The sequence below is a fragment of the Oncorhynchus mykiss genome, chromosome 25 (genome assembly GCF_057628025.1).
Source record: "Oncorhynchus mykiss isolate SJ-2025 chromosome 25, ASM5762802v1, whole genome shotgun sequence".
In the NCBI taxonomy this organism is placed as follows: domain Eukaryota; kingdom Metazoa; phylum Chordata; class Actinopteri; order Salmoniformes; family Salmonidae; genus Oncorhynchus; species Oncorhynchus mykiss.
Window position 1 is genome coordinate 31,487,689 of NC_143046.1, and position 26,130 is coordinate 31,513,818.

Genomic DNA, 26,130 nt, shown 5'->3' on the forward strand with positions numbered 1-26,130 from the left:
GTTTTACCCAATTGTCTTTGTACCCTCTTTCTTTAAATCTTTGTGTGAGGCCTGTGGAATGTTCCTGATAAGAAGCATCAGATCTGCATATTCTTCTGATATGACTGAATTGACTTATAGGGAGACTTTTAATAAGTGGACATGGATGAAAGCTGTCACCTCTAAGGAGGGTGTTCCTGTCCCTCGTTTTCCTATAGAGATCTGTAGAAAGGGAGGTTTTGTCCTTAATGACCATCACATCTTGAAACCGTTTTAATAGTTTCAATGTCTAAATTCTGTTTTTGTTTTTAAAATTTTAAATCCTAATTTAATATTGTATGTGTATGTATATTACTGTAAATACTGATCACATTGCCTGTGTATGATCATATATATTGATTGATACATTTAATGGTCATATTGTGAAACTATGTTATACATTTTCTTTTACATCCTGTTTCAGGAAGTGATGTCACTGAGTACTGCCCCTATATATAGGACCTTCCAGCCCCACCTGGGATATGGATGCCTAATGCCTAACCTAAGGGTTGAAACGTTGTAAATAAATATCACCTGGGACCATGAGCAGCAGTGTGCTGCGTTTTCCTTTCTGTTTTCTATAATTATGAGAGGAACCTTGTTTTGGGGCCCAGACCCTGGTTTCCACACAATGAGAACAGTCTTTACAGCAGATCTTGTTTCCTGTGAATTATTCATTTCTTTCATACAAATCCCAACCGTATGACCCATTCCACACATCTGTTGTTTGTCATGTAGACTATAAAAGATCTTTGTATCCTTTGTGTCGGTGCTCTCCATGAATCATCTAAGGGTGGTTCGTCGACCAGCCATCGTTGTTGCAGAGCACTCACATCATTCACTTGTGTGTGTGTGTGACCTGCTCTCCTTTAATAAGTGAATAAATATTTAGTTTAAGTATAACTCTGACTTGTGTGATAAGTTTGTCTCTCATCATTTTGGATAATACAGAAATTAACCACCACACACTCAAATGCGAGGGGCTGACTCTCATTTGCTAGAACTAAAATTGCTAGTGGGCTGGCCCACATGGGCGGAAATGTAGGAAAAATGCCGTGGCACAGCTCCAAGACAACAGTCACTTTCAAACTAGAGATGTCATGGCTAATTGGGGTAAGAGAGTAATTCTGCTCATGGATTATGTATGTATGAACTACACATTAACACATCCAGCCCAAAGCGTGATGTTTAAAAAATACTTTCTTTGTTGCCAGGTCTTTAAGAAGGGCAGAATACAGTACAGACTAAACCATGTTCACCTTTTCAGACAAACCTGCCTTGTTTTAGTGGAAAAGACGTATCCATTGAAATACATTTGTCGAGCCACCATATACATATACACACACACACACACAACACCTCCAGGAACTACAAGCCTTAGGAAGACACAAATGCTCCATGCTGTCCTACTTCAGTTGCTCCATGTTGTTCTACTTTAGCTAGTTATGTTTGGTAAAGCAAAACAGTGCATTATTTATGAGTTTTATCATCTTAACTTCGAAACAGAAAAATAGCTGTCACTGACCATGTGCTCACGGGTGAGCTTCCTGTTTAAAGCTTGCTTTAACCCACTAAATGATGTGACACCAATGAAGTGATGTGATTTTGATCATGTGGTTTCTCTGCAACGGTCTAGTAAGAAATTAACTCGTCAGGATTAAGCTGTCCTAGTTTATGACATCACACTTTTTAAGAATTCACCCTGTGTGTTCAAATACATGAAATTATTAATGTAATTAATTGACCTTTGTTGACAATAGTTGAGTGGTCACAGCGTATTTAAAAACGCTTCTTAGCATTTGCACACGAAGGACAACGTCACAGGAGAAGGAAGTACAACGATGGCTATTTGTGTCCGGCAGAGAAGGGGTTAAAAACCTCTACGGGATCGGTGTCCCTCCACCAGGACAGTTGAGCTAACGTGTGCTAATGTGATTAGCATGACGTTGTAAGTAACAAGAACATTTCCCAGGACATAGACATGTCTTATATGGACAGGAAGCTTCCATTGTTGTTAATCTAACTGCACTGTCCAATTTACAATAGCTTTTACAGTGAAAAAATACCATGCTATTGTTTGAGGAAAGGGCACAACAACAAAAAACTTTTCACGACAACAGGTTTGATTACATTCACGTCTGAAGGTAAATAATGTACTTACATACAGTAATCTTGCTCTGATTTGTCATCATGAGGGTTCCATAGATAAAATAATTGTTATATTCAAATGTAGGAAATTGGTTCTAAAGTTTGAACTGCTGCTGTTTCTGTTACAGGCAGTTAGATTTGGTTGTCATTTTAGGCGAAAATTGAAAAAAAAATGTTCCGATCCTTATTAAACCAGCGCAGGGTCGTTGTTCTGGGCATGCTGCAGTTGGCCTGTGCGGCGTTGTGTGTGGGTTCATTGACGTGTTTTTTACACAAAAACACCAACCTCAGTGAAACTCGAGCACCTGTGTGGACTGGTTTGGTGAACAATATGAGTGTTCTTTCATCTAAACAATTTAAATGATTTGTCAAATATAGAGTACAACACTTGATTTGTTTAATTTTGTGGTGACTCTTTGCTTCCCAAAGGAAAAACACAGTATTGGTAAGTGATCAAGGTGGGTGGCTTGAGGCTACAATTGTCTGACTGAATGCCAAAGGTGACAGAATGTTCAATAATCTAATAGCATGGTTTGACCCTCGCCAGGTTAATCCTGCCTTTAGTACGCTCCTGTGTTTCCATGGTGATGGTGTCAGGCTAGGCATGCCTAACGTTGACCAATGGCGAGAATGACAACGAGGTGTTCCACCATCACAACAACCCTGAAGTGGTAATACCCTGACAGCTCCCACAAACGATCAACACAACAATAGTTGAACTCTTTTAACTCCCCCATCCCACAGATAAAAGAACATGTCGACCTGAAATGACATACATTGCGCTGAAATGTTCAGGATGCTTTATTGCAAGGTTACACATAACATTTCTAATGTAATCCATAAACCATTGCAGGAATTATTTCCTGAAGTGATCAGTCTCGTTAAAATAAACAGTGTCTTTCTCAAACAGACATACCTTTGTATCAAATAGCCAAAATAAAATGAACAGAAAAAAAATGATTGATTAACCTGAAATGACAAATTAATGACACAGAGCACTAACAGAACACATAAACACAAATATTTAAAGCAGATGTAAGCAAAACAAGAGTGCAAGGCAATTGATAAAGCCTACCATTTCCCCCCCTTGCCTAGTTCTATAGACCAATCTAAGGGCAACAGGTCGGAGAGTGAATATCTTTTAATTGAACTGTATCCTGAGAAAAGGCTATCTAAGCCCACAGTACTTTAGCGCAGCTAATTGTTGTGTTGGACATACTGTGGGGTGGCATCTGTTCTCTGCTGGCTAAAAACGGTAATTATACGACAAGACTTCCAGGTTATCTGACATACAGTACATAAACACCAACCGTCTTCATTAGAGGGTCATTTCACTGGTGGGGGGTTTCTTTGCAACTGTCCCATGTTCAAAGAAGCAGGTCTCTTAGCTAAGGTTCAACGGCAACAATACAGGTAATCAATCTCCTCACCACTACTACTTTTGACACATTTTACAGGCTTGTTGTAAAGATAAAGATACCCATGCATTGATAGCAGTTGTCATCATGACTTTGCCAAAGCAGATTATGAAGAGGGAATGATGACGAGTCTTGCCCCACATCAACAGTGATCTCATCAGGCGGAGTGGTTTGTGCAGCATCACACTGTGCTGCACTCACAGTACTGAACTGATCTGATCTAATGTTGTGCCACACATCCTTCTCACAAACACACGTAAAACGATGCACCACAGGACCAGCTGTGATCCAAACGCACAAAGCAATGGTGACGATAGTGAAGGCCTTTGGGATGACATCATAGGGTAGAAAACATGTTACAGTTAGAACAGATTTAAGATACATTGGTATTTTTTGTATATTGTAATAGTTGTTTTATAGAAGTTACTTATGCAAGACATGCTACAGAAGATCATAACTTAGCTTAAGAAAACTTTTGTATATTGTGGGACTTGCGTAGGGGCACAATTATAAACTCGATGGATGGGTATTCTGGTACAGAAACGCCTGAGTGAGGTGTATTGATATTGCCCGCTGTATACTCTGAGGTGTGTGTGTGTGTGTGTGTGTGTAAATTGAATATGTTGTACATCAATCTGGCCAACAGTTTTCTAGCTCAAACACAGTTCAGTGGAACCCGTCAACAAGATTCACTTCAAACAAGTTCCTTTTTATCCTTAGCTTTCCCAGGTCACTGAGATGTTTACCATATGATGACAGTGCTAACACCGTCAGGACTACCTCCTAACACAGAACATGTGTGTGGTAACACACAGTCAAGGTGGAGCACAGGAGGTGAGTGAAATTATGTGTTGACTGAGGGCACCTAAACTCTTGTAATATGATGACATCACCCCATCTCTCAGGTGGCCACACATCCACTTAAATAATAAAAAGGTGCTTAACTGTTAGAGGGGGGGGATCTACCCTGATATTGGAAGTAGAGGAATCTACCCTGATTCCTATATCTCCCCACAACCTTCTTCTCTTGCTCCCCCCAATGCTCTCTCTCAGCACATGCAGGCCCAGCTCGCCTTCTCCTCGCCCTCGTCCCTTCCCCTCGTCAGGGTCACCGTGTCCCCCCCTGGCGGCTGGCTCAGTATCAGTGGCTTCTGGGACTTCAGCTTGTGGGCTACCGTCATGAAAATGGCCTCCACGTGATCACTGTTACCATGGCTACCGTCACCATGGCCATTGCTGCTGGGGTTCTTGGCAGATGTCTCGAACAAGGGCATGGAGTGGGCGTCAGCAAACTGCTGGGCCAAGTCTGTGCCCACCTGGACAGAGTTCTGCAGGTCACACTTGTTTCCAACCAGGATCCTCGGGACTTCCTGGCCCAGAGCGTGCTGCTTACACTCCTCGATCCAGGCCGGGAGGCTGCGGAAGCTGGCGGCACTGGTCACGTCGTACACGAACACCACAGCGTGCACGTTGCGGTAGTAGTGCTGTACCATGCTCTTACGGAAACGCTCCTGGCCTGCCGTGTCCCATAGCTGAACCTGGAGGGGAAAGTCAAATGAACACACTCTGAACAGCTTCTTTATGGAATGTTGTCAGTCTCCAAGGAAATGAAATACAGTACCTAGATAGACCTTATATTCACTGTGAGTTTGCCAGAGGATGAACTGAACTGTAATATGTATGATTCTGCAGAGGGCAGTCAGCGCACCAGACAGATAGTTCTCTTCTGCCACTGCCCTTGAGATGATCAAAGACAAGAGACGTTTGAAATTGATGCCACAACAACTCCAACGTGGATGAGGTAGACTGCATTTATATGTCAATTGTTTCCACGTTGTGTTGTTTTGGAACAACCCAAACAATCATTTCACTTGTTTTATGTAATCTATCTATTCACCTTGATTTTCTCGCCGTCAATCTCGATAAGTTTCTCCCGAAAGTCCACCCCGATCGTGGCCTCGGTTTTCTCTGGAAACTTGCCCGCACAGAATTGGTAGGTTAGGCATGTCTTGCCCACACCGGAGTCCCCAATCACGATGATCTTGAAAATCCGCGTCCGTGGTGGCGGAAGATGAGACGAGACAGTCAGCGAACTAGTGAATTCCGTCGACGACTCCACACTTGCCATATTGTTTGGTTATTGATTATCGAGGATATGCTAGCAAACTACAGTAGCTGCCTAGCTAACGTTAACCCAGAGCTGTTACGGCTTGCAAAACCGCGTCTCCGCCAATGCTAGCTGGATGAGCTGTCAAAATGAGACAAGCAATCTCGCCCAATACAAATGGAATTGGACATTCGTGACAAATCTGTAACCTCCAAATATAAACATATGACCATGCATTAGTTTTGGAATAACATTCTCAGGTTGCTACTTTAAGCATCCTTCTAACTCCTTCCCCGCCCTGTATTACATTTGAAGCCACGTACAACATCGAAAGAAAACACAACTCTCGCGAGAGGTAACCAAGAAAATGAAAGACGCTGTGGATTGGATCAGATTCGACACGAGGGTCGTTGCTTACAACTGCAGCCCGCGTCCCAGCTCCCTACCGAGCCCAGTCAAAACACTAAAATAAGCATTACATGGGAATATCACAGAAGTGAACTGCAGTACTAAATCTCTTCCAAATACAATTTGAATCAAATAGGAATAGGTTTTCAGACTTTTGATAATATCTCGAACGTGTGTCAGCACTTTAAAATCCTGTTAATGTTTTAGAAAGTGGATTTTAACCTTTACCTAAAACAAACAATGGTTAGTGGTGCACCTTACCAAAGTCCACTTCAGTAGTGTAAAAAGGCATCAACATGTCCGTGAGTACTCATTCCCACCTATTACAATTTGTTCAAATGTTGTTTGTTAAAATGTTGTAACATTCTCTTTATTGTCATGACGGGTGAAAGTTCACACATTTCCGCTCTGTCCTGCTAGTTTTATTGAAGTTAAGCTGCAGTGCTTTTTTGATCCATGTAAACTTGTGTTTGTAACATTATCTATAGACAGTCAGTAACCAACTAGACATATTCATGTACAGCGTACAGTACTTCATTAAAATGGTCATGTCCCAGTTGATTGATGATTTCTTTGCATAGAGTTGAGGCATGTTATTGCAATTGTAATAACTATGGCCCACAGGATCCTATAACCATGGAGCTAGAGCCCTCTCCCCCAGGGTTGGAGGCTGAGTATCGAACCATCTTTACCGCAGGCTCCCTGGTCTTCCTACAGGAACTGGTCTCAGCATTTGATGAAGAGGTCGACAAGGTAGGTCAAAAAAAGCACTAATACATTGTTCCAAATATATTTGTTTTCTCTAGGCCTACTTGTTGACAAACTAAGTGATCAGTGATCACGAAAAAATATACAGTATATCAACCTAGTCTAATACAGTATGTGTCTTTCTGTCGTATAAGATCCTGAGGCTTAGAATCTCCAGGAAGACCCACCTGGACCTGTCAGGTGACCTACCTGGGTTCTGTGAGGTCACAGCCCCCGTAAGAAGCGACCCTAGCTGGAGGGTCCGTCCAGTCCCCCAGAGGCTGCAGAGGAGACATGTGGATGTGGGGGACCTGGCCCCCTGTGACACCCAGCGCTTCATTCAGGCCCTCAGTTCCCCTGCACAGGGCCTACAGGTACACAATGGGGCTTACAGGTAAAGGATATTCAGGGGTCAGATTTAGCCAATTAGCCTTGTTTGACACGTTGTTGAATGTAACATACAAGTAACATTGTTGAATGCAGAAACAGTCACGTATGTACCCAGTCTAGAATGTTGCAACAAGGCAAGGGATGTTGGATATCAGGAGGATTTGATATACAAGTTAAAATACGTATAAATCAGGTGATTCTGGATCTGTTGGTGGGCAGAGCATTCCAAAAAAGCCCTCTTCACTATGTAGACGACTGTGTTGTTTTTCTCTTGCAGGTTGATTTTGATGATGGAAACTGCCCAACGTACCACAACCAGATAAAAGGCATTTATAATGTTTACCGGGCGGTGCACAATCAATTTCCCAGTGAGTTTATATCCACTCTATTACCCATTACTCACGGTGGGCTCGGTCCAGGGCAGGAAGCGTTTTGTTGGCACATATCATCTGAATCTAAACGTATACAGTCTATCTTGATTGTTTAACTGGACTTTATAATATCTTATATTTGAATGACAAACCCTGCATTAGTCGACTTTATAACTTTCCACCATGTTTAAGTAGACCTACAGGTCAGAATATTGTATGAAGACCTGCATTGTTATTATTCACGAATACGCCCAACTGTTACTGTCCTCCAACAGATGCCCCCAAGATATCCCAGGCTCCTGTTCTGATGCTCCGCCCTAGAGCCTGGAACATGGTGGAACACAACATGATGGTATTGAGTTCCAACTTCAACACTCTGATGTCCAAATTCATCTCAATACCTCAGTTTACATGCATACAACATCTGGATTGGCTGAAAGTGTAGAGCCATCCAAATGATCATGTTATGTCTACAACCATCATCTGGGGTGCAACTTTGGTTTTAGAAGTGGTGGGGACATACACACAAAAAAAAATATATATATATATATATTTATATAGTAAAAAAAATACTCAGAAAAGCCTACCCGATAGCTCAGAGGCATCCGCATGGTCCTAAAGCACACCCTTGCACCCTTTGTATCACATTCCAATGATAAAACTGGGGGGGGGGGACATGCCCCCCCATTCCCAGTGAAAGTTAGCCCCTGACCATCACCTTATTTTTGTGTGGATGATATTTCAGCAGCGCTGATTCATTTGTGTGTATGCAGGTTAAAGGCAAAGAGGTGCCAGGGCCGCTGTGTGATTTCGGCTTCCTCATGTTCCACTGTGGCAAGCTGTTGTTCGACAGCGAGAGTGGGCCATTTTTCTACCTTTCCAAAGTAAGGCTATGGTAGATAGCTGTGCTGTTATTGGCTGTTAGAATAGCAAATAGGATTGACACGATCTGGTATAAAAAAACAAACTCTCCACTACTCTCTCTCTCTTTTCCTCACCACCATCGATGCATGGTAGGTCGAGAGCTACATGGAGGCGAGACTTTGGAACAACATATTCCTCTGGACAGAGCAGAAGGTTTGTAGCATGCCAACATGGTAAAGGTGTGAAACACTTTAGAACAGCATACTTGCTATTTGATTGCTTCTCAGATATACAGTAAATGACTGATCATAAGTAACATTGAATACAAGTGTGTGTGTGTGTGTGTGTGTGTGTGTGTGTGTGTGTGTGTGTGTGTGTGTGTGTGTGTGTGTGTGTGTGTGTGTTGTATCCTCTAGCTGGGCCTGCCTGTGGGCAGCATAAAGGCAACCGTGCTGATAGAAAATGTGCTGTCAGCATTTGAGATGGAGGAGATTCTGTATGAGCTTAAGGATCACTCCGCTGGACTCAACTGTGGGATCTGGGATTATTCCGCCTCCTTTGTCAACAAGTTTGGTGAGTGACTTCAATCACTCAGTCATATCCTGTCTTTTCCATAGAAACTAAGGGTTTTCATGGGTCTACAAAATGTCTCTATTCTGGCAATGTTGGAGAAGACAGCTTTCAACTTTCAACCATGTTGTTTTTTAGATTGGGGCCATTCTGTCCCAAACAGCTCAGTTTAACCTTATTATAAAACTGAAAGCAGCAGCTGTCTAAACATGGGTTATCCCTGGGTATATCTTGATACATCACTGGACTACTAGTTTACAAAAGGTCATCTTAAGTTCATATGATTGCCTGACAGGTCACCGAGGGGCCTTCCTGCTCCCTGACCGCAGTAAGTATGTCAACATGGAGAAGCTGTTCCTGCGGAGCTACATGGACCTGCTGGTCCAGACATGTCACCGTAGAGGAGCCCTGGCTACTGGAGGTATGGCAGCCCTGCTGCTGCCTCAGGACAGGGACAGTGCCCCCTATAGAGCAGCCTTGGCCAACGTCACCAGGTGAAGAACCTATTCTACACAGTCATCTATACGTAATCTGATATATACACTTAATGTACAGTACCAGTCAAAAGTTTGGGCACACCTACTCCTTCCATGGGTTTTCTTTATTTTTACTATTTTTTTAAACTATTTTCTGCATTGTAGAATAATAGTGAAATCATCAAAACAATTAAATAACACAAATGGAATAATGTAGTAACTAAAAAGTGTTAAACATCAAAATATAATTTATATTTGAGATTCTTCAAAGTAGCCACCCTTTGCCTTGATGACAGCTTTGCAGTCTTGGCATTCTCTCAACCAGCTTCATGAGGTAGCGACCTGGAATGCATTTCAATTAATAGTTGTGCCTTGTTAAAAGTTCATTTGTGGAATTTCTTTCCTTCTTAATGTGTTTGAGCAAAACAGTTGTGTTGTGACAAGCTAGGGGTGGTATACAGAAGATAGCCCTATTTGGTAAAAGACCAAGTCCATATTATGGTGAGAACAGCTCAAATAAGCAAAGAGAAACGACAATTCATCATTACTTTAAAACATGAAGGTCTGTCAATCTGGAAAATTTCAAGGACTCCAAGTCTCTTCAAGTGCAGTCGCAAAAACCATCAAGCGCTATGATGAAACTGGCTCTCATGAGGACTGCCACAGGAAAGGAAGACCCAGAGTTACCTCTGCTGCAGAGGATAAGTTAGTTACCAGCCTCAGAAATTAACCGCACCTCAGAAATGTCAGCCCAAATAAATGCTTCACAGAGTTCAAGTAACAGACACATCTCAACATCAACTGTTCAGAGGAGACTGCGTGAATCAGGCCTTCGTGGCCGAATTGCTGCAAAGAAACCACTACTAAAGGACACCAATAATAAGAGACTTGCTTGGGCCAAGAACCAAGAGCAATGGACATTAGACCGGTGGAAATCTGTCCTTTGGTCTGATGAGTCCAAATTGTAGATTTTTGGTTTCAACCACCGTGTCTTCATGAGACGCAGAGTAGGTGAACGGATGACCTCCGTGTGTGGTTCCCACCGTGAAGCATGGAGGAGGATGTGTGAGGGTGCTTTTCTGATGACACTTTCAGTGATTTATTTAGAATTCAAGGCACACTTAACCAGCATGGCTACCACATCATTCTGCAGCGATACACCATCCCATCTAGTATGCACTTAGTAGGATTATCAGTTGTTTTTCAACAGGACAATGACCCAAAACACACCTCCAGGCTGTGTAAGAAGGAGACCAAGAAGGAGAGTGATGGAGTGCTGCATCAGATGACCTAACCTCCACAATCACCTGACCTCAACCCAATTAAGAAGGTATGGGATGAGTTGGACCTCAGAATGAAGGAAAAGCAGCCAACAAGTGCTCAGCATATGTGGGAACTCCTTCAAAACTGTTGGAAAAGCATTCCAGGGGAAGCTGGTTGAGAGAATGCCAAGAGTGTACAAAGCTGTCATCAATGCAAAGGGTGGCTACTTTGAAGAATATAAAATCTATTTTCATTTGTTTGACAATTTTTTGGTTACATGATTCCATGTGTTTTTTTTTAGTTTTGATGTCTTCACTATTATTCTGCAAGTTTGAAAATAGTAAAAATAAAGAAAAAGCCACGAATGAGTAGGTGTGTCCAAATTTTTGACTGGTACTGTATCAATTTCTTGCCTATTTGATCCTGATCTGTTCTGTGTTTTTGGTCATATTACACAACAGCAGTGACGACTGATTGCTCAATTACGATTTCACTGGGCTCCAATTGCACCATTTAGCAAAAATGTTGTTTCTCCCTTTCTCATATTTCAGACTGAAGTTACTGGAGATCAAAGCTGGTGTTGATGGCTTCATGGTGTATGACCTGGGCTTGATAGAGCCCATGCAGAAAGTAAGTGCTTAATGTAGGAATTGTTGAGCTATACCTTTCAAGGAACTGTTGTCTTCTCAGTAAGCGTTTCACTGTTAGTCTACACCTGTTGTTTACAAAGGTGACAAATACAATTGGATTTGTCACTCTCCCCACTTTTCTGTATCACTCTCTTCTCAGCTCTTCCAGCTGCATTCTCAGGGTGACAACCAGATGCACCAGCTTAGAGATGACCTCACGGTTACCCCCGACGACCTGCTCTGTATGCCAGCGGTCAGTTACTCAATAACGTTGTGCTACTGTATATTTATACTACACTATGCATCTCTCTGGAATACCATTCCACGTCTCGTGTACTGAACTGCTCTAAACGTTCTTCTAGGGTGGAGTAACCCTGTACGGCTTGAAGTATAACATCGCTGTAGGAATCCTGTTCATAGATGCTTGGCTCAAAGGTGAGAATTCAAGAGTATGCATCATAATGAACCAGCATCCTTATAAGGTTTGGGATGGATATGTGATTGAGTAATGTTGATGTAATGCTCCATGGGTCTCCCCTAGGCAAAGGTCACTTCTTCTACAGGGGACAGGTGGAGGATTCTGCAACTGCAGAAATCTCCAGATCCCAGGTAGGTTCACTTTAGGTCATCCTGTGCCGCACTTCCCATTGCAAAAAAACATGAGTCCAGGATCCATTTCATGAGAGATGTCTGTGTGGGGTTTTGTGTCTAGGTGTGGCAGTGGATCCGCCATCAGACACAGCTGGAGGATGATAGCAGGGTGGTCACCCGGGGTCTGGTGACAGAGCTGACCCAGGAGGTCATGGGGGAGCTGAAGGTCGTCACACGCTGTCACACTGTCAGGTAGGAGGAGTTGGATAAGAGCACAAGGTTTCCAAGATAACTCAGAACTCAAACATTCTGCATTTCTAGAAGTTTCCTTTGTCTCTGCACTCTTCCCTCTCCTTTGAGCCTCCAATTCTTCCACCCTTCTAGGACATTATTCTGCCGTTCTCTCCTGACTCTTCCCCCCCTCCTCTAGGGAGGAACATAGGTTGTTGACAGCTGCAGCCATGTTCCTGGAGGTTGTCCAGAAGAGAGATTTCCCAGAGTTCCTCACCACCTACCTCAACCTGGACCACACCTTCCTCAGCTCTCAAGCCAAAAGGCATGAGGGTGGGGCAGCAGGCGACGTGCCCAGACCAAAACTCTGAAATCACTGTCCAACATTGCATTGTATTTACACCCCTCATAGTACCTACGGTGAGCATGTGAGGCAACGTGAGCAAAAGTGTTCCTCTTCAAGACCCTTCAAATAATTTTGAGTTTTTCTTAACAATACTGATCCGGAATCCTTGAATAAAATACAAACTTCTGCAGGAAAAATGGCATCAGGAAATAGCTTTTTATTCAACTTTAGTTATTGATAAGTCCTCTGTGTGTTAGGAGTGGTCTGTGTGCAGAACTCAGTATGATTGACAAACGCCTTTCTCAAAAAAAATAAAAGATGGATTGGTAACATTGGATGAGCCTATAACATTTGACCAATAAACAGAAATAAAACCCCAAAACAAACCCCACTAACTGTAGAGTGTCAGTGTGTTTTTGCTTTATCAGGAAGTGGTTTCATGGGACTTTCACATGGGTAAAACTAGGAAGGAAAATACAGAGCGGAAAAGGAAAACAGAAATCTGCACATTTGTCAGTCATACAGCACTCCAGGTGAGCATTGAGCTCTGTGTCTCTGCATTCAGATCAGTCGTGTCCTGTTCCCTCCTGGAGGCCACGCCGGGACCTCTACCGCTGCACCACCTTGTGGCAGAGCAGAGGACTGCTTGAGCTCAGTAGCTGATTAACTGAGTGCATCGCTGCTACGCCTCCCCTGGGAAACAAGTGATGTCTCCTTTTATAAAGTTCCACCTTTTCATTTTTGGCACTTGCCAGCTCACAGGTAAAACCACAATCCTCCATCACCACCACAATTTATAATCTTTCAATTTTTGCAAATGTTTTAAATTCTTTGTTTTTAATATATAAATTACCTTTAAAAACGTGAGAAGCAGATGCACATACAGGAGAAACACAGGCGTGAAAACACAGGAGTAAAAACCTGACTTAACGGCAGCCACCCTAACACTTTTCTTTTCTTATACAGTTTTATTTTGTTCAGTTAAAGAAGAGATGTCAACAGGGTTTAAAAAAAAAAAAATAGTAAAATGCGCATTTGTTTTTCCCTCCTCTTCGCGGCTCTCTCAGTCCAGGTCAGTGCACTGCAGGGGGCATTCACAAACAACCGTAGCTGGGGTGTTGTTGGCAGACTAGCGGCTGGCAGCTTCTATGCTCCTCCCCTCCCATCCCATCCCTCGCTCCCCTCTCACATGTCGTTGGCCATGTCGTCGTGCTCGCCTGCTGACAGGTCTCCGTTGGCGCTGATGGTGGAGGTGGCGTTGTCCTCATAGCCAGGGGGCATGAAGGCCAAGGTGTGGGGGTACAGCTTGTTACACGCGGCGCGGTACGCCTCCGCTGCCTTCTGCTGCCCATCGCCGAGATTGCCCTCACGCAGCGCCTCCAGCACATCTGTGCAGATCTGACAGGAAAGATAAGGTGTCTTAGACTTGGGTCACACAGACATTTGACATTATTCCTTGCCTTTTTCCCTAATGTTGTTTCTGGTTCAGGTGTGGGACTACTGTGCCAAAGGTACTTGATACATTTAAATATAACAATGCTGCGCAAGAATTAGTGCAGTGAGTAAGCGCTCACCGTGATGCTTCTCCCAGTGAGGGACTCATCTGGCGCTGTAGCCAGCTCAGAGGCCATCTTGTCAGAGGACGGGTCCAGATAAAACATCATCTTAGCAGCTGCAGGGGGACAGCGTGGAACTTTTCAGTTACAAGTTGACAGTGTGTGTGTAGTTATGGTGAAGTCTCATGTGGACTGTTGAGTCAGGTAGTGCGGGTACGTACCAGCCACGCGGTGTGGTATAGAGTTGGAGTGTTGGCTCAGGTAGTTCTTGTTAAAGTTCTGGGGGTTGCTCTCCCCAAACAGCCGTGAGATTTCCTGCTTCAAAACAGTCCGCACAGCCTCCGGTAGGTCCTTACTGTCAGACACTGAGGAATACACACAGAATCAGAACATGGTAGAGTTGTTTGTACCAAAACACAGACAACTATTCCAGCAACAATCAACATAGGGTTCAGAGACAGATGGCGGTGAGGGTATCTTAAATCCATGGAGTTTGGATGATGACATGGCCCAACAGCCTGGCCAAATGACAGGTGGCAGAAGCTCTACTAAACTGTACCTCCTTTGAAGAAGCGCACTAGACACTGGTGCAGCCAGGGGTGAGAGGGCTCCATGGAGAATGCTCTCTTCACCGACTGCAACATCAGCAGGTACTTCTCTACGAGAGGGAAAGCAACAGATCTGTTTACATTTTTTTTTGACTAAAGTACCAGATTCTTCGTGTCAGAACGTCAATCAGCTTCTCGTTCCTTTACCTTTCCTGAAGTAGATCTCGAAGGCCAGGAGGTGAGTCTCAATCTTGTTCTTCACCAGGTTTTTCAGGGGGGTTAAAAACTTCACTGCCTCCTCTAGTGGGTTCTCCACCTACAGGGGGAAGAAAACAATGTCATGGGTCTTATCCCCCCAAAAAACTGTTCAGTCTCCTTAGTGTAATTTCACCATGTTCTGCAGTGATATCCCACAGGGCTAATGGCAGTAGCCATGAGGGTAAAGCGAAACCACAGGTTTGTTCTTTGAGGCATTTCCAACGACTAGGGCTCACTGTGAGGAGTCTTGTCGGGATAGGCCTCAGTCATTCCTTCATCTTTTACAGGCCACACACACCTTGGCCAGTTTGTCTGGTATGAGCTCCTCCTTTGGTCCTCCGATCTCCTCGTCGTCATCTTCTTTCTTCTTCTTCTGGTTCTTCAGCTGCTTCTCTTTCTCTGCGTTCTTCTTCTCCTCCTCTAGTTGGGCTTTCTTCTGGGCTCGTCTCTGCTTGTTCCTAAGCTTCTTTAGCTCCTTGTCATTCAGGTTCTCTGTGGGACAAGCACCAGCACAGGGACAGACGGGCCCGTGTCATTTCTCTCAGACACTGGGATCATTTACAAATCAAGACACTACACCAATGTTCCCTCTAAGCTGCGCGTGGGCACACAGTAGCCCAAGACTGCTTCGCAGAAGAAATGTCAGCACTCAGAGAGTTGCAAGAGATTTGAGTGATGTTCACTTTCTAGAGCAGTGGTCACCAACCGGTTGATTGAGATCAACTAGTCGATCTCCAAGGCATTCCTAATCGATCATAAAAAAAACGAATGAAAGCCTTGTTCCTATTTTTTTTCCATCTCCGGTTGTTGGCGTTAAGTGCACCAGATTCAGCTGCCCTGCGCGCCGGGCAGGCAAGCTTGCCATTTTGAACCATTTCATGTGTCTGAATGTACAAACTCTGCCTTCCCGGCAGGCCCGGAGAGCAAATCAGGTGCACTATAGGCCTACCGCTGGCCAATCGAATGGCTCAAGATTACCGTGTCTGCAGTAACATAGCAGGCATAAAAGAAAGCTACAGCAAAGTTGATACGGTGAGATTTCTTAACATTTAAAACCATGACTAGAGACTCAACGAATACAGCAAAGAGATGCTGTTTTTATGAGAGTTCTTACTCAGCACTGTCAACACTTTTATAAGCTATTAAATCCAAGTTCGTCCTATTCCCACACAGCACTACAACAAGCACTGCAGCAGTAAATAAAGAGTAGGAAAGTGCATCTCTAGGCTTGCTTTAGTATTAGCGACTTCATAGGAGTAACATGAATTTGTGCATGAGGCAGAAATACTGCGGTGCTACTCGAGATTCGCCATCAGCTGGAAGACGGTGTCCCTTTTTGGTCAGTGTCAGTGGAGGAAAGGGAGAGCGGAGGGATGTTGAGAGGCGGACCCTTAGTCGGCTGCTCTCTGACTGACCATCAGATGCAGACGTCATCAGCCCGGTAAAATGAAAATAAAAAGCGAACTATTTAAAATGCATGTTCAATCAGCAGTGTCTCACAAATAATACAACGTATCTATTACCGGTGTGATCATATAGCCTACCTCAAAATGTTGTACATCATTTTTCAAAAATGGCCCGACCAACAATGCATTGGCAGGCCAATTGCTGTGATAATGTATTGGGCCTATAACTTACTGCACAAACCTCATTGTTAATGTTGCATAGGCTTATGTTTTTCAAGTCGTGGTTAAGAAAATGTGAGGGGTAGATCTCTGCTTGCATTTTGACTCTGAAAGTGATCTCGACTCAGAAAAGATTGGTGACCACTGTTCTTCAGGTTTCCCTGTTAATAACCTCTTGAAGCTAGGAGACACTATTTTAATTTTTGGAAAAATAACGTTTCCAAAGTAAACGGCCTATTTCTCAGAACCAGATGCTAGAATATGCATATAATTGACAGCTTAGGATAGAAAACATTCTAAAGTTTCCAAAACTGTAAGAATATTGTCGTCTGTTAGTATAACAGAACTGATATTGCAGGCGAAAGTCTAAGAAAAATCAAATCAGGAAGTGACTCATGTTTTGAAACCGTTGTGTTCCTATGCACCCCTATTGGCCATTGAAAGATTCCCTTTTCTACGTATTCCCTAGGGTGTCTACAGCATTGACGTAGTTTCCCGCCTTTATGTTGAAGAATGAGCCTAAACAACTACATTGCGTAAGTGGCCAGCTGAGGGCTCTCAGTGATTCTTGCGTAAAAGACAGGGGTAGTCATTTTTCCTCTCTCCAACTGAAAAGCCAATTGTCCCGGTTGATTTACACTGCTCAAAAAAATAAAGATAACACTTAAACAACACAATGTAACTCCAAGTCAATCACACTTCTGTGAAATCAAACTGTCCACTTAGGAAGCAACACAGATTGACAATAAATTTCACATGCTGTTGTGCAAATGGAATAGACAACAGGTGGAAATTATAGGCAATTAGCAAGACACCCTCAATAAAGGAGTGGTTCTGCAGGTGGGGACCACAGACCACTTCTCAGTTCCTATGCTTCCTGGCTGATGTTTTGGTCACTTTTGAATGCTGGCGATGCTTTCACTCTAGTGGTAGCATGAGACGGAATCTACAACCCACGCAAGTGGCTCAGGTAGTGCAGCTCATCCAGGATGGCACATCAATGCGAGCTGTGGCGAGAAGGTTTGCTGTGTCTGTCAGCGTAGTGTCCAGAGCATGGAGGCGCTACCAGGAGACAGGCCAGTACATCAGGAGACGTGGAGGAAGCCGTAGGAGGGCAACAACCCAGCAGCAGGACCGCTACCTCTGCCTTTGTGCAAGGAGGAGCAGGAGGAGCACTGCCAGAGCCCTGCAAAATGACCTCCAGCAGGCCACAAATGTGCATGTGTCTGCTCAAACGGTAAGAAACAGACTCCATAAGGGTGGTATGAGGGCCCGACGTCCACAGGTGGGGGTTGTGCATACAGCCCAACACCGTGCAGGATGTTTTTCATTTGCCAGAGAACACCAAGATTGGCAAATTCGCCACTGGCGCCCTGTGCTCTTCACAGATTAAAGCAGGTTCACACTGAGCACGTGACAGACGTGACAGTCTGGAGACGCCGTGGAGAACGTTCTGCTGCCTGCAACATCCTCCAGCATGACCGGTTTGGCGGTGGGTCAGTCATGGTGTGGGGTGGCATTTCTTTGGGGGGCCGCACAGCCCTCCATGTGCTCGCCAGAGGTAGCCTGACTGCCATTAGGTACCGAGATGAGATCCTCAGACCCCTTGTGAGACCATATGCTGGTGCGGTTGGCCCTGGGTTCCTCCTAATGCAAGACAATGCTAGACCTCATGTGGCTGGAGTGTGTCTGCAGTTCCTGAAAGAGGAAGGCATTGATGCTATGGACTGCCCCCCCCCCCCCCCCCCGTTCCCCAGACCTGAATCCAATTGAGCACATCTGGGACATCATGTCGCGCTACATCCACCAACGCCACGTTGCACCACAGACTGTCGAGGAGTTGGCAGATGCTTTAGTCCAGGTCTGGGAGATCCCTCAGGAGACCATCCGCCACCTCATCAGGAGCATGCCCAGGCGTTGTAGGGAGGTCATACAGGCACGTGGAGGCCACACACACTACTGAGCCTCATTTTGACTTGTTTTAAGGACATTACATCAAAGTTGGATCAGCCTGTAGCGTGGTTTTCCACTTTAATTTTGAGTGTGACTCCAAATCCAGACCATGGGTTGATAAATTTGATTTCCATTGATAATTTGTGTGTGATTTTGTTGTCAGCACATTCAACTATGTAAAGAAAAAGGTATTTAATAATAATATTTCATTCATTCAGATCTAGGATGTGTTATTTTAGTGTCCCCTTAATTTTTTTGAGCAGTGTATTATCGAATAGAATATTTGAAAAACACCTTGAGGATTGATTTGCCATGTTTCTGTCAATATTATGGATATAATTTGTCGTATTTCCGGTGGATTTCTCAACATAACGTGACCAACAAACTGAGGTATTTTGGGTATAAAAATAATCTTTATGGAACAAAAGGAACATTTGCTTTCTAACTGGGAGTCTTGTGAGTGAAAACATCTGAAGATCAAGGGTAAACGATTAATTTGATTGCTTTTCTGATTTGTGACCAAGCTTCCTGCTGCTAGCTGGACATAATGCTATGCTAGGCTATCGATAAACTTACACCAACGCTTGTCTTGCTTTGGCTGTAAAGCATAATTTCAAAATCTGAGATGACAGGGTGATAAACAAAAGGTTAAGCTGTGTTTCACTATATTTCACTTGTGATTTCATGAATGAATATTTTCTAGTAATATTTTTTGACCGTAGCGCTATGCTAATTAGTGTAGTTGATGACAAATCTCCCAGATCCGGGATGGGTAGTTCCAAGAGGTTTAAACACAGTTTTGCTTTACTGTGGCAATTGTGATTAAATCAGCACAAGAGATTTTGTTGTAGGCAGAATGCATCCGAGTAGGATTCTATTGCATTGACGCACTACTCAGCCTGTACTCTATGCTACACTGGTCTATTTAAACAGCGGTACAGTAGGCCTATACGCAAATAGATCATTGCCATATGTGGATTTGTGCAATTTACCTTGAACTGGACTGTTTCCAGCATGAGCAGTCATGAATAGATGAGCTTGTTTTGAGATCAAAGCGAGAGCTGCATGTAGCCACGTGTGCACATTTTGTTCATATCCTTTGCTAGTTCGAGTCATTTGCTGACTACAAATTATCTATAACTGGGCTCTTGGTGAGGGATTGCTTCTTACAAGAGCACAAAAAAGTATACATTTCTAGACATCTGTGAAAAGCAAGTCAGGTAAAGAGCTTTTTTTCCTCTTAAAGGGGCAGTGTTTTATTTTGAGACAGGATTTGTAAAAAAATAAAATAATTTAAAGTGAAAAAAAAAAAGTTACCTTTATTTAGCTTATTGACGCAAACCATCCCGTTAGTGGGAATTGCAGAGCGCCACATTCAAATAATATTACTACAAATATTTATATTCATGAAATCACAAGTGCAATATAGCAAAACACAGCTTAGCTTTTTGTTAATCCACCTGTCCTGTCAGATTTTCTAATTTAAAGCGGGTACAGTCTCTTCACAGCAAACGCACGCTGGAAGTTGCACCGAATTTTCACAAAGTTCAAGTTTGTGCTCAGCAGAACTGGAATTTGCTCAGTGCTAAAAAACATTAGAGGGAACTTTGCACTACACCAAACCAAAAACCAGTGTGTAAATCATCAAATTAGCAATACCAAACAAGCGTCAGTTTGGGGTCTTGCACTCTCACACACACAATACGTACCGGCGTCCGCCTGGTGTTCCTTGTTGTCGTCGGTGAGTGGGTTGTCGTGCAGACCGAGGTAGATCTGAATGGCGGTGCGGGCAGCTTTGTAATAGAAGGGGTGCATGCGCAGCACGTCCTCCAGCTTGAGCAGGTCCACATAGGATCGCAGCGTCATTTTCCTCATGCAGTATGTGTGGAAGTCGAACTGGTCGTCTGTGATCTCCACAAAATGCTAATGGGACAAATGGATATGATGAGGCAATCCAACCACTGACCAGACCTGTACTACCACTGGGCCATCTATACAGGTTTAACCCCCGTTAGGGAATCTGCCCCCCAGTTAGAAAACTTACCCTCTCGATCTCGTGGCACTTCTTGAGTGCGTCTCCAAACTTGTTCATGGACTTGTAGGCCAGAGCACATTCTGTCTGGTACCACATACACTGCATCTCATTCAGATTCTCTACCGCTGATGCACCCTCCTGAAACACACCGATACCCACAGTTACCACCACACACACACACACACAAAGGGTTTTAAGGCAACACACAATGTACAGTCACATTGACAGCTTAACACACAAACACTGACTGACCCTTGTGAACTTGGAGCACATCTCTTCTGCCTCTTTGACCAGGCCGGCCTTCAACATGTACTTGGCACACTTTGAGTTGATGAAGCGGTCAGCAGTGTCCAGAGCCTGGGCCTCATCCATCCACCTGGCTGCTTCCTTTATGTTACCTGCATGCTACAGAGACAAAGATAGGAAGAGAGAGAGAGTGTTACACTGTAAATCTTCACTATAATGACATGTCTAGAAAATGTGTGCCTTGAGGAACAATTCTACGATTGCGGGGGTGCTCTCAACGGCTGTGTGTGGGTTACCTTGTATATTTTGGCCTTGATGAGGAACAGTTCTATGAGCGTGGGTGTGCTCTCGATTGCTGTGTTGATGTAGTCCAGGGCTAGCGTCTGCTGGCCCACGTGGTCAAAGTGCTGAGCCAGGAAATACTGGACCCACAGCAGAGTGGTGGGGGGCTCCTCCTTACCGTCATCTAATACACACACCATAATTAGAGATTCTAATACGGTTCCTATTAGATTTCATAAAACATGAAAATCTGATCGCACTCACCACTTTGATTGAACTTTCGACAGCTTTTCAAACACGTCTCATATCCAACCACTAATTCTTCAATGATGGACAACTACACGGAGAGGAACAAGCAAACACAAGATCACCCTGACATCTCAGTCCAGGCATGTTACTTCAGTGACTTGCTGGAGCCTACGGAATGGCAGTGGTTCTCCCTCACCTTCTCCTTGTCGTGATACAGGGACTTCAGAGTTGTGAAGACGGGCGGACAGCCTTTACTGAAGTTCATCCTCAGATAGCAGTCCAGACATTCACGGAACTTCTCACCTGAAAAGAAAACAAGAAGTGAATGGAGCTCCTCAACACCCCATCCTCCGGTGTTCCACAGACCACGTTTCAACATGCTTGTGTCTATCAGCCATCGTCTTGAAAGGCCGTCACACCACGGATAATTACACAGTAATAGTAGTGATAATGGCTTATTTATGTACCTGTTAGGAAGGTGAGAGGCAGCCTCCGGGGAACAAGTCCTTTGGGATACTTCACCCACGCCTCCTCATAGAGCTTCTGCCTCTCCTCTATGCAAGCTGGGAACACAAGAAGCCAACAGTCAGAGCATGCCATTCATACGGAGATTCAAATCTGGTCAGAGAATCTACCAAACACATGTAGTGAGAGGACCCATGCTAAAGAGGGGACCAGAGAGGGTCCAGTGGGAATGGGGTGGGTAGCAGTGAGGGTTTAAAGGATACCTGGTTTCAGTGCTTTCTCCAGACCCTGGTAGTAGGCCCAGTTCTCAGGGTTCCTCTCCTGGAGTTGTCGGTAGACCTCAGTGGCCTCCTCCGAGCGGTCTAGCTGCAGTAGCAGCTCTCCTAAGCAATAAATAGGTTCACATGAATCACATGTTATACATAGATCTACAAACACAACCCTAAACTCTCACACACTTTAGGATTAAAACACCCAATACACACTTTCACATGCACTTTCACCCCTTCTCTCGCTCACACACACACACACACCTCGTGTCTCCTCCACAGCAAGCTTGTCACAGATCTGTTTCTCATAGGTGGTGAGGTGCTCCAGTGCTTCCTTGAACAGCCCCGCCTCCCTGAGCACCTGGTTCTGGTACAGCAGCAGCTCACTGTACTCATAGTCCACTTTGTCTGGTGACGTCTGAAACACAGCACCACCCACCACATTTACTGACACAGGCAGTGACCAATCGGGTGTACTGATCCAGGCAGGGTGACCAATCCGTAAAATGTATACAGATGGGTGATACAGGAACTCTACAGAGCACCCAATGAGAATTATTCGACTCAAAGACACAGAGGTCAAAGAGGTCAAGCTCACCTGTTGCGTTTTGCGAAACTCTTCAACGATCTTGGCGGCCATCTCAAAGTCCTCCAGCAGGTGGTAGGCCACGGCGTAGCCGATCCATGAGGCCCTCTGCGCGGGACGCAGCTGCAGGAGCTGATAGCGGGTCTCCTGCAGAGAGAGAGAGCGTAACAGAATAATTATTATACACAGCAGGAGCTCATACTTATGAGTGGAGACATGCGTGCACACACGGTCCGTCTCTGGGTCCTCACCCTGTAGCCCTCCAGGTCTCTCATCTGGATTTGGAGAAGAGAAAGGTCCCTGAGGATCTGCAGGTTGTCCTTGTCCCACTTCAGAGCATTGCGGTAGCATTTGATGGCCTCGTCGTACTTCTTATCCGACCGCTGCAGCAGACCATACACATGCCAGCCTGGGAGAGCAAAGGTTAAGGAGGCAAAACAACAGACTACACACACACTAAACCAGGGGTAGGCCATCATTGTAAATAAGATTTTGTTCTTATTAACTGACTTGCCTACTAAAAAAAAATATATACAAACCTCAGAAATTAAATCCCTCGCTAAAACACCCCATTTGGAGGACTACTAAAAACACATGACTACATTTCAAGGCAAAAAAGAAAGCTAATACTCATGGTGACAAATGAAAACAGTGAACCCTGTATCAATGCAACCAAGCCTATATTATTAGATGTCACAGTAACAGTCAGAGCCAATCTAGCACGCTCCCATTCCCTGCCTGGATTATGTGCAGTAGACATGGCGCAGTAAGGGCTTGTGGGATGGAGTAAAAAGTTTGGGCTTATTATGATGTCGAGCTTTTGGTGAATGTCTTCCCGCCTCCGACTAGGAGGTTCATATGAACCCTCACCTCATTAGCCCTAGTATAAAAGGATACAGACATGGCTCTTGAGGTCGTTGCGCAGGCCTCGTCTCACCAGCTCGTACGCATCCTCCTTTTTCCCCAGACAGTTCAGGGTCAGTCCCTTCATCGCCAGCGTCTCTGAGGGACAGATGAGGGAGAAAAGGAACTAGTGTCAAGTCACAGCCAAAACACTTAATTAGGCCAAGAAATGAATTACCAACACTGATGTTCCAACCACCGAAAGATAAGTGAGTAGTGGCTGTTGAAGCAGGCCTTACCTCCATGCTCGGCGAACTTTGGGTTGGAGAGGATCTGTTTGCAGAACTTGAGTCCATTTCTGTACTGCTTGTGCTCATAGCATCTCTGCAACAGGGGAGAGGTGTGTTGTCATCAAGGTTTTTGCAAAGCCTGTTCTTAGAGTTCAGATCTGATGAATCACCCAAATACAGTTACAAATAACACTTTTGGGTAGGTTGTCTGGTGATACCACCCTGCCAGCAAGCAGGGACAGTAGCTCACCACAACCCAATACAGTAAGTATTATCTTGATTGATTGGGTCTGAAAAAACATCTAGCTTTGTGTGAATGTGTGGTCAGGTGGGTGATGAGATGCAGTGATTAGAGAACCAGTCAGACGTAGATTCCTATCTGCCTGGGTCAGCACAGTGTGGCCTAGCACCTCAGTGATCAGCCTGCCAATTCCCCGCATAACGCTAATACCCGGGAATCCACACTGGCATAGGGAGAAGGCAGGGGCTCCAAGGAAACTGAGGAGCATTCAACACAGCAACTAAAACAAACGTTTTCAGAATGTTGTACAGAACATTAGAGGCTCTGAGTGGAAACAGACAATTCACATCTACATAAAACACACTTGTGGTAAGCATTTACAACCTTGCGAGCTCTCCTCAAACAGCATTGGCCAATGAATTACTATTATATTTGCAGAGTAAAGTAATGCAAGGAACTAAGGTAAAGAAATGTTCGCCTTGCATCAGAGTGGATTTTTTTCTTCTGCAGAGAACCAACCCTGTAGAAATATATTCAGTAATGTACTTTCCTCAATATACATAATTGCTCAAAAATATATGAGTATACTTATGAATAAACATATGTTGGCAACTAATCTGAAAGTTTATATCCAACACTGTAGATGTGGCTTACTTGTATTTGCAGGCCTAGAGAAATGCCGAGCTATTGACACAACCTAACTTCGCCAATAACACCAACATTGTTAAACACCATGTCCAGAAATGGGAAATGGTTGTGTGAATGGTGCTCAATATTCAGCAAAGTAGACTAAACGTGTGCACATAGCTGGTATGATAGGAAGCTAATTGTTTATAATTAGTTCCCATATTATATGTGATTCAGTAAAGCGTGAGTGACAGCTAGCTGGCTGGGTAGCTAAGTTGTGTTAGCTAACTGCAATCTGTGGTAAAGGATTGCAATACTTAACATACCGCTGTTTGCAGTAATATATTTGGGGACAACACTGCACATACGTTGAGCATGTTAAATGTAACGCCTATCTAGCTTCATAGCTTGTTATAGTTTCTCTTGTTGCTAAAATGCTGAGTAATGATGAAGTACCTGTGCGGTTGGTGTAGAATGAGCTTGCAGCGAGCTAGCTTCCTACGTTAGGCAACTTATCTAGCCGTAGCTAGCAAACGTTCCTTGCCAATCATGTTTTGGAGCAAAGTCATGCGTTTATTTTGAACCAGTCCGCTACAACAAACTGATACAACATATAACAAGTTATTGAGTTTACTCGCTTGTTAGCCATGTTTCATGATAACTAGCTAGTTAGTAAACGGTGTAAAACTGAAACCGCTAACTAACAAGCTAATGATGACAATCAGGCCATTCCGAGTGCCTCGCCACATACTAGCCCACGAGTTAGCTATAACGTTACAATCGTTGAGAGTGTGATGGAAGGAACAACATATGTCAACTAACGATACAACATGAATACATGCTGTTTTATTTCAAATCGAATCGACGCTAGCTAGCTACTGGTCATGTAGAGTAGCTACTGTAACGTGCGCAAGTTAGCTAGCTTGCTATATTTAGCAAGTTAGCTAACGTAACTAGCTAGCGGCAGCTATGTACTTACCAATATTCTCTTGAATAGAGCATTCTCCTTCGGCGGTAGAGTAATTGAGGGCATTCTGTAATCTGGCTACTCTTCTGTAGCTTCGCGCATGAATCAGAATCGAAGTTTCCTCTCTCTCTCTCCCCTCTTGGTCTCTTCGAGTCAAAGCTCCCGGAATTGTCTCGCTCTCTTTCGGGCTCTTCTTCCTCACGTGGTGACAGCCAAGGCCCCCTTCAGACCAAAATGGCCGCCTTCTCCTCCGGGTCAAGCTGCTCTCTGGGTCTGTGTGCGTGCTGCTGCTGTACAGTGCAAAATTGTCAAACTGAAAAGTCACAAATGTAATCAATCAACCAAAGACAATTATGGAAGGGAACGTGTTATAGTGCATCACTTTGGTTCTGCAATAGACGTGATGTAAAATATATTTTTCTCTGTTCTCATAATTCCAATCTTGGGTTCTCCAGAGCTAGCTACATGGCACCGTGCCCAGCCCCAGACAGAAATAATTTTTAAAAAAATGAA

At 44.1% G+C, this 26,130-nt stretch overlaps 3 protein-coding genes and 1 non-coding gene across 9 annotated transcripts; 1 reads left to right on the forward strand and 3 right to left on the reverse strand.

Annotated features, from left to right (window-relative positions):
* Positions 1-2,949: 2,949 nt before the first annotated feature.
* Positions 2,950-6,043, reverse strand: LOC110505008 (ras-related protein Rab-33B). Its single transcript, XM_021583939.3, has 2 exons — positions 5,482-6,043; positions 2,950-5,122 (listed from the first exon to the last, which is right to left on the reverse strand). The coding sequence occupies exons 1-2, from the start codon at positions 5,710-5,712 to the stop codon at positions 4,634-4,636; spliced, it is 720 nt and encodes a 239-aa protein (XP_021439614.3). The 5' UTR covers positions 5,713-6,043; the 3' UTR covers positions 2,950-4,633.
* Positions 4,238-12,972, forward strand: ugl (ureidoglycolate lyase). 6 transcript variants are annotated; one of them, XM_021583937.3, is made up of 15 exons: positions 4,238-5,385; positions 6,724-6,852; positions 7,002-7,220; positions 7,514-7,604; positions 7,883-7,959; positions 8,381-8,491; positions 8,625-8,684; positions 8,888-9,044; positions 9,337-9,535; positions 11,332-11,410; positions 11,570-11,662; positions 11,772-11,844; positions 11,951-12,018; positions 12,122-12,252; positions 12,431-12,972. In XM_021583937.3, exons 2-15 carry the CDS (start codon positions 6,736-6,738, stop codon positions 12,600-12,602), a joined length of 1,647 nt encoding a protein of 548 aa, XP_021439612.2. In that variant the 5' UTR covers positions 4,238-5,385; positions 6,724-6,735; the 3' UTR covers positions 12,603-12,972. The 6 variants fall into 6 exon arrangements, with proteins under 6 accessions (XP_021439612.2, XP_090075783.1, XP_090075785.1 ...); XM_090219657.1 differs by having other exon boundaries at positions 4,638-5,385; positions 12,385-12,972; XM_090219659.1 differs by having other exon boundaries at positions 5,121-5,385; positions 7,002-7,240.
* On the reverse strand, positions 12,775-26,130 carry LOC110505005 (N-alpha-acetyltransferase 15, NatA auxiliary subunit). The gene is made up of 20 exons (XM_021583935.3): positions 25,630-26,130; positions 23,792-23,876; positions 23,547-23,651; positions 22,901-23,058; positions 22,662-22,796; positions 22,328-22,481; positions 22,058-22,177; positions 21,797-21,892; positions 21,526-21,632; positions 21,345-21,417; positions 21,095-21,264; positions 20,805-20,957; positions 20,562-20,690; positions 20,227-20,440; positions 15,238-15,431; positions 14,889-14,997; positions 14,693-14,791; positions 14,355-14,498; positions 14,152-14,249; positions 12,775-13,975 (listed from the first exon to the last, which is right to left on the reverse strand). The coding sequence occupies exons 1-20, from the start codon at positions 25,681-25,683 to the stop codon at positions 13,763-13,765; spliced, it is 2,610 nt and encodes an 869-aa protein (XP_021439610.1). The 5' UTR covers positions 25,684-26,130; the 3' UTR covers positions 12,775-13,762.
* LOC118946086 (small nucleolar RNA SNORA18) lies at positions 15,072-15,206 on the reverse strand. The gene has a single exon (XR_005041272.1). It is a non-coding gene; the product is annotated as a small nucleolar RNA SNORA18 (small nucleolar RNA).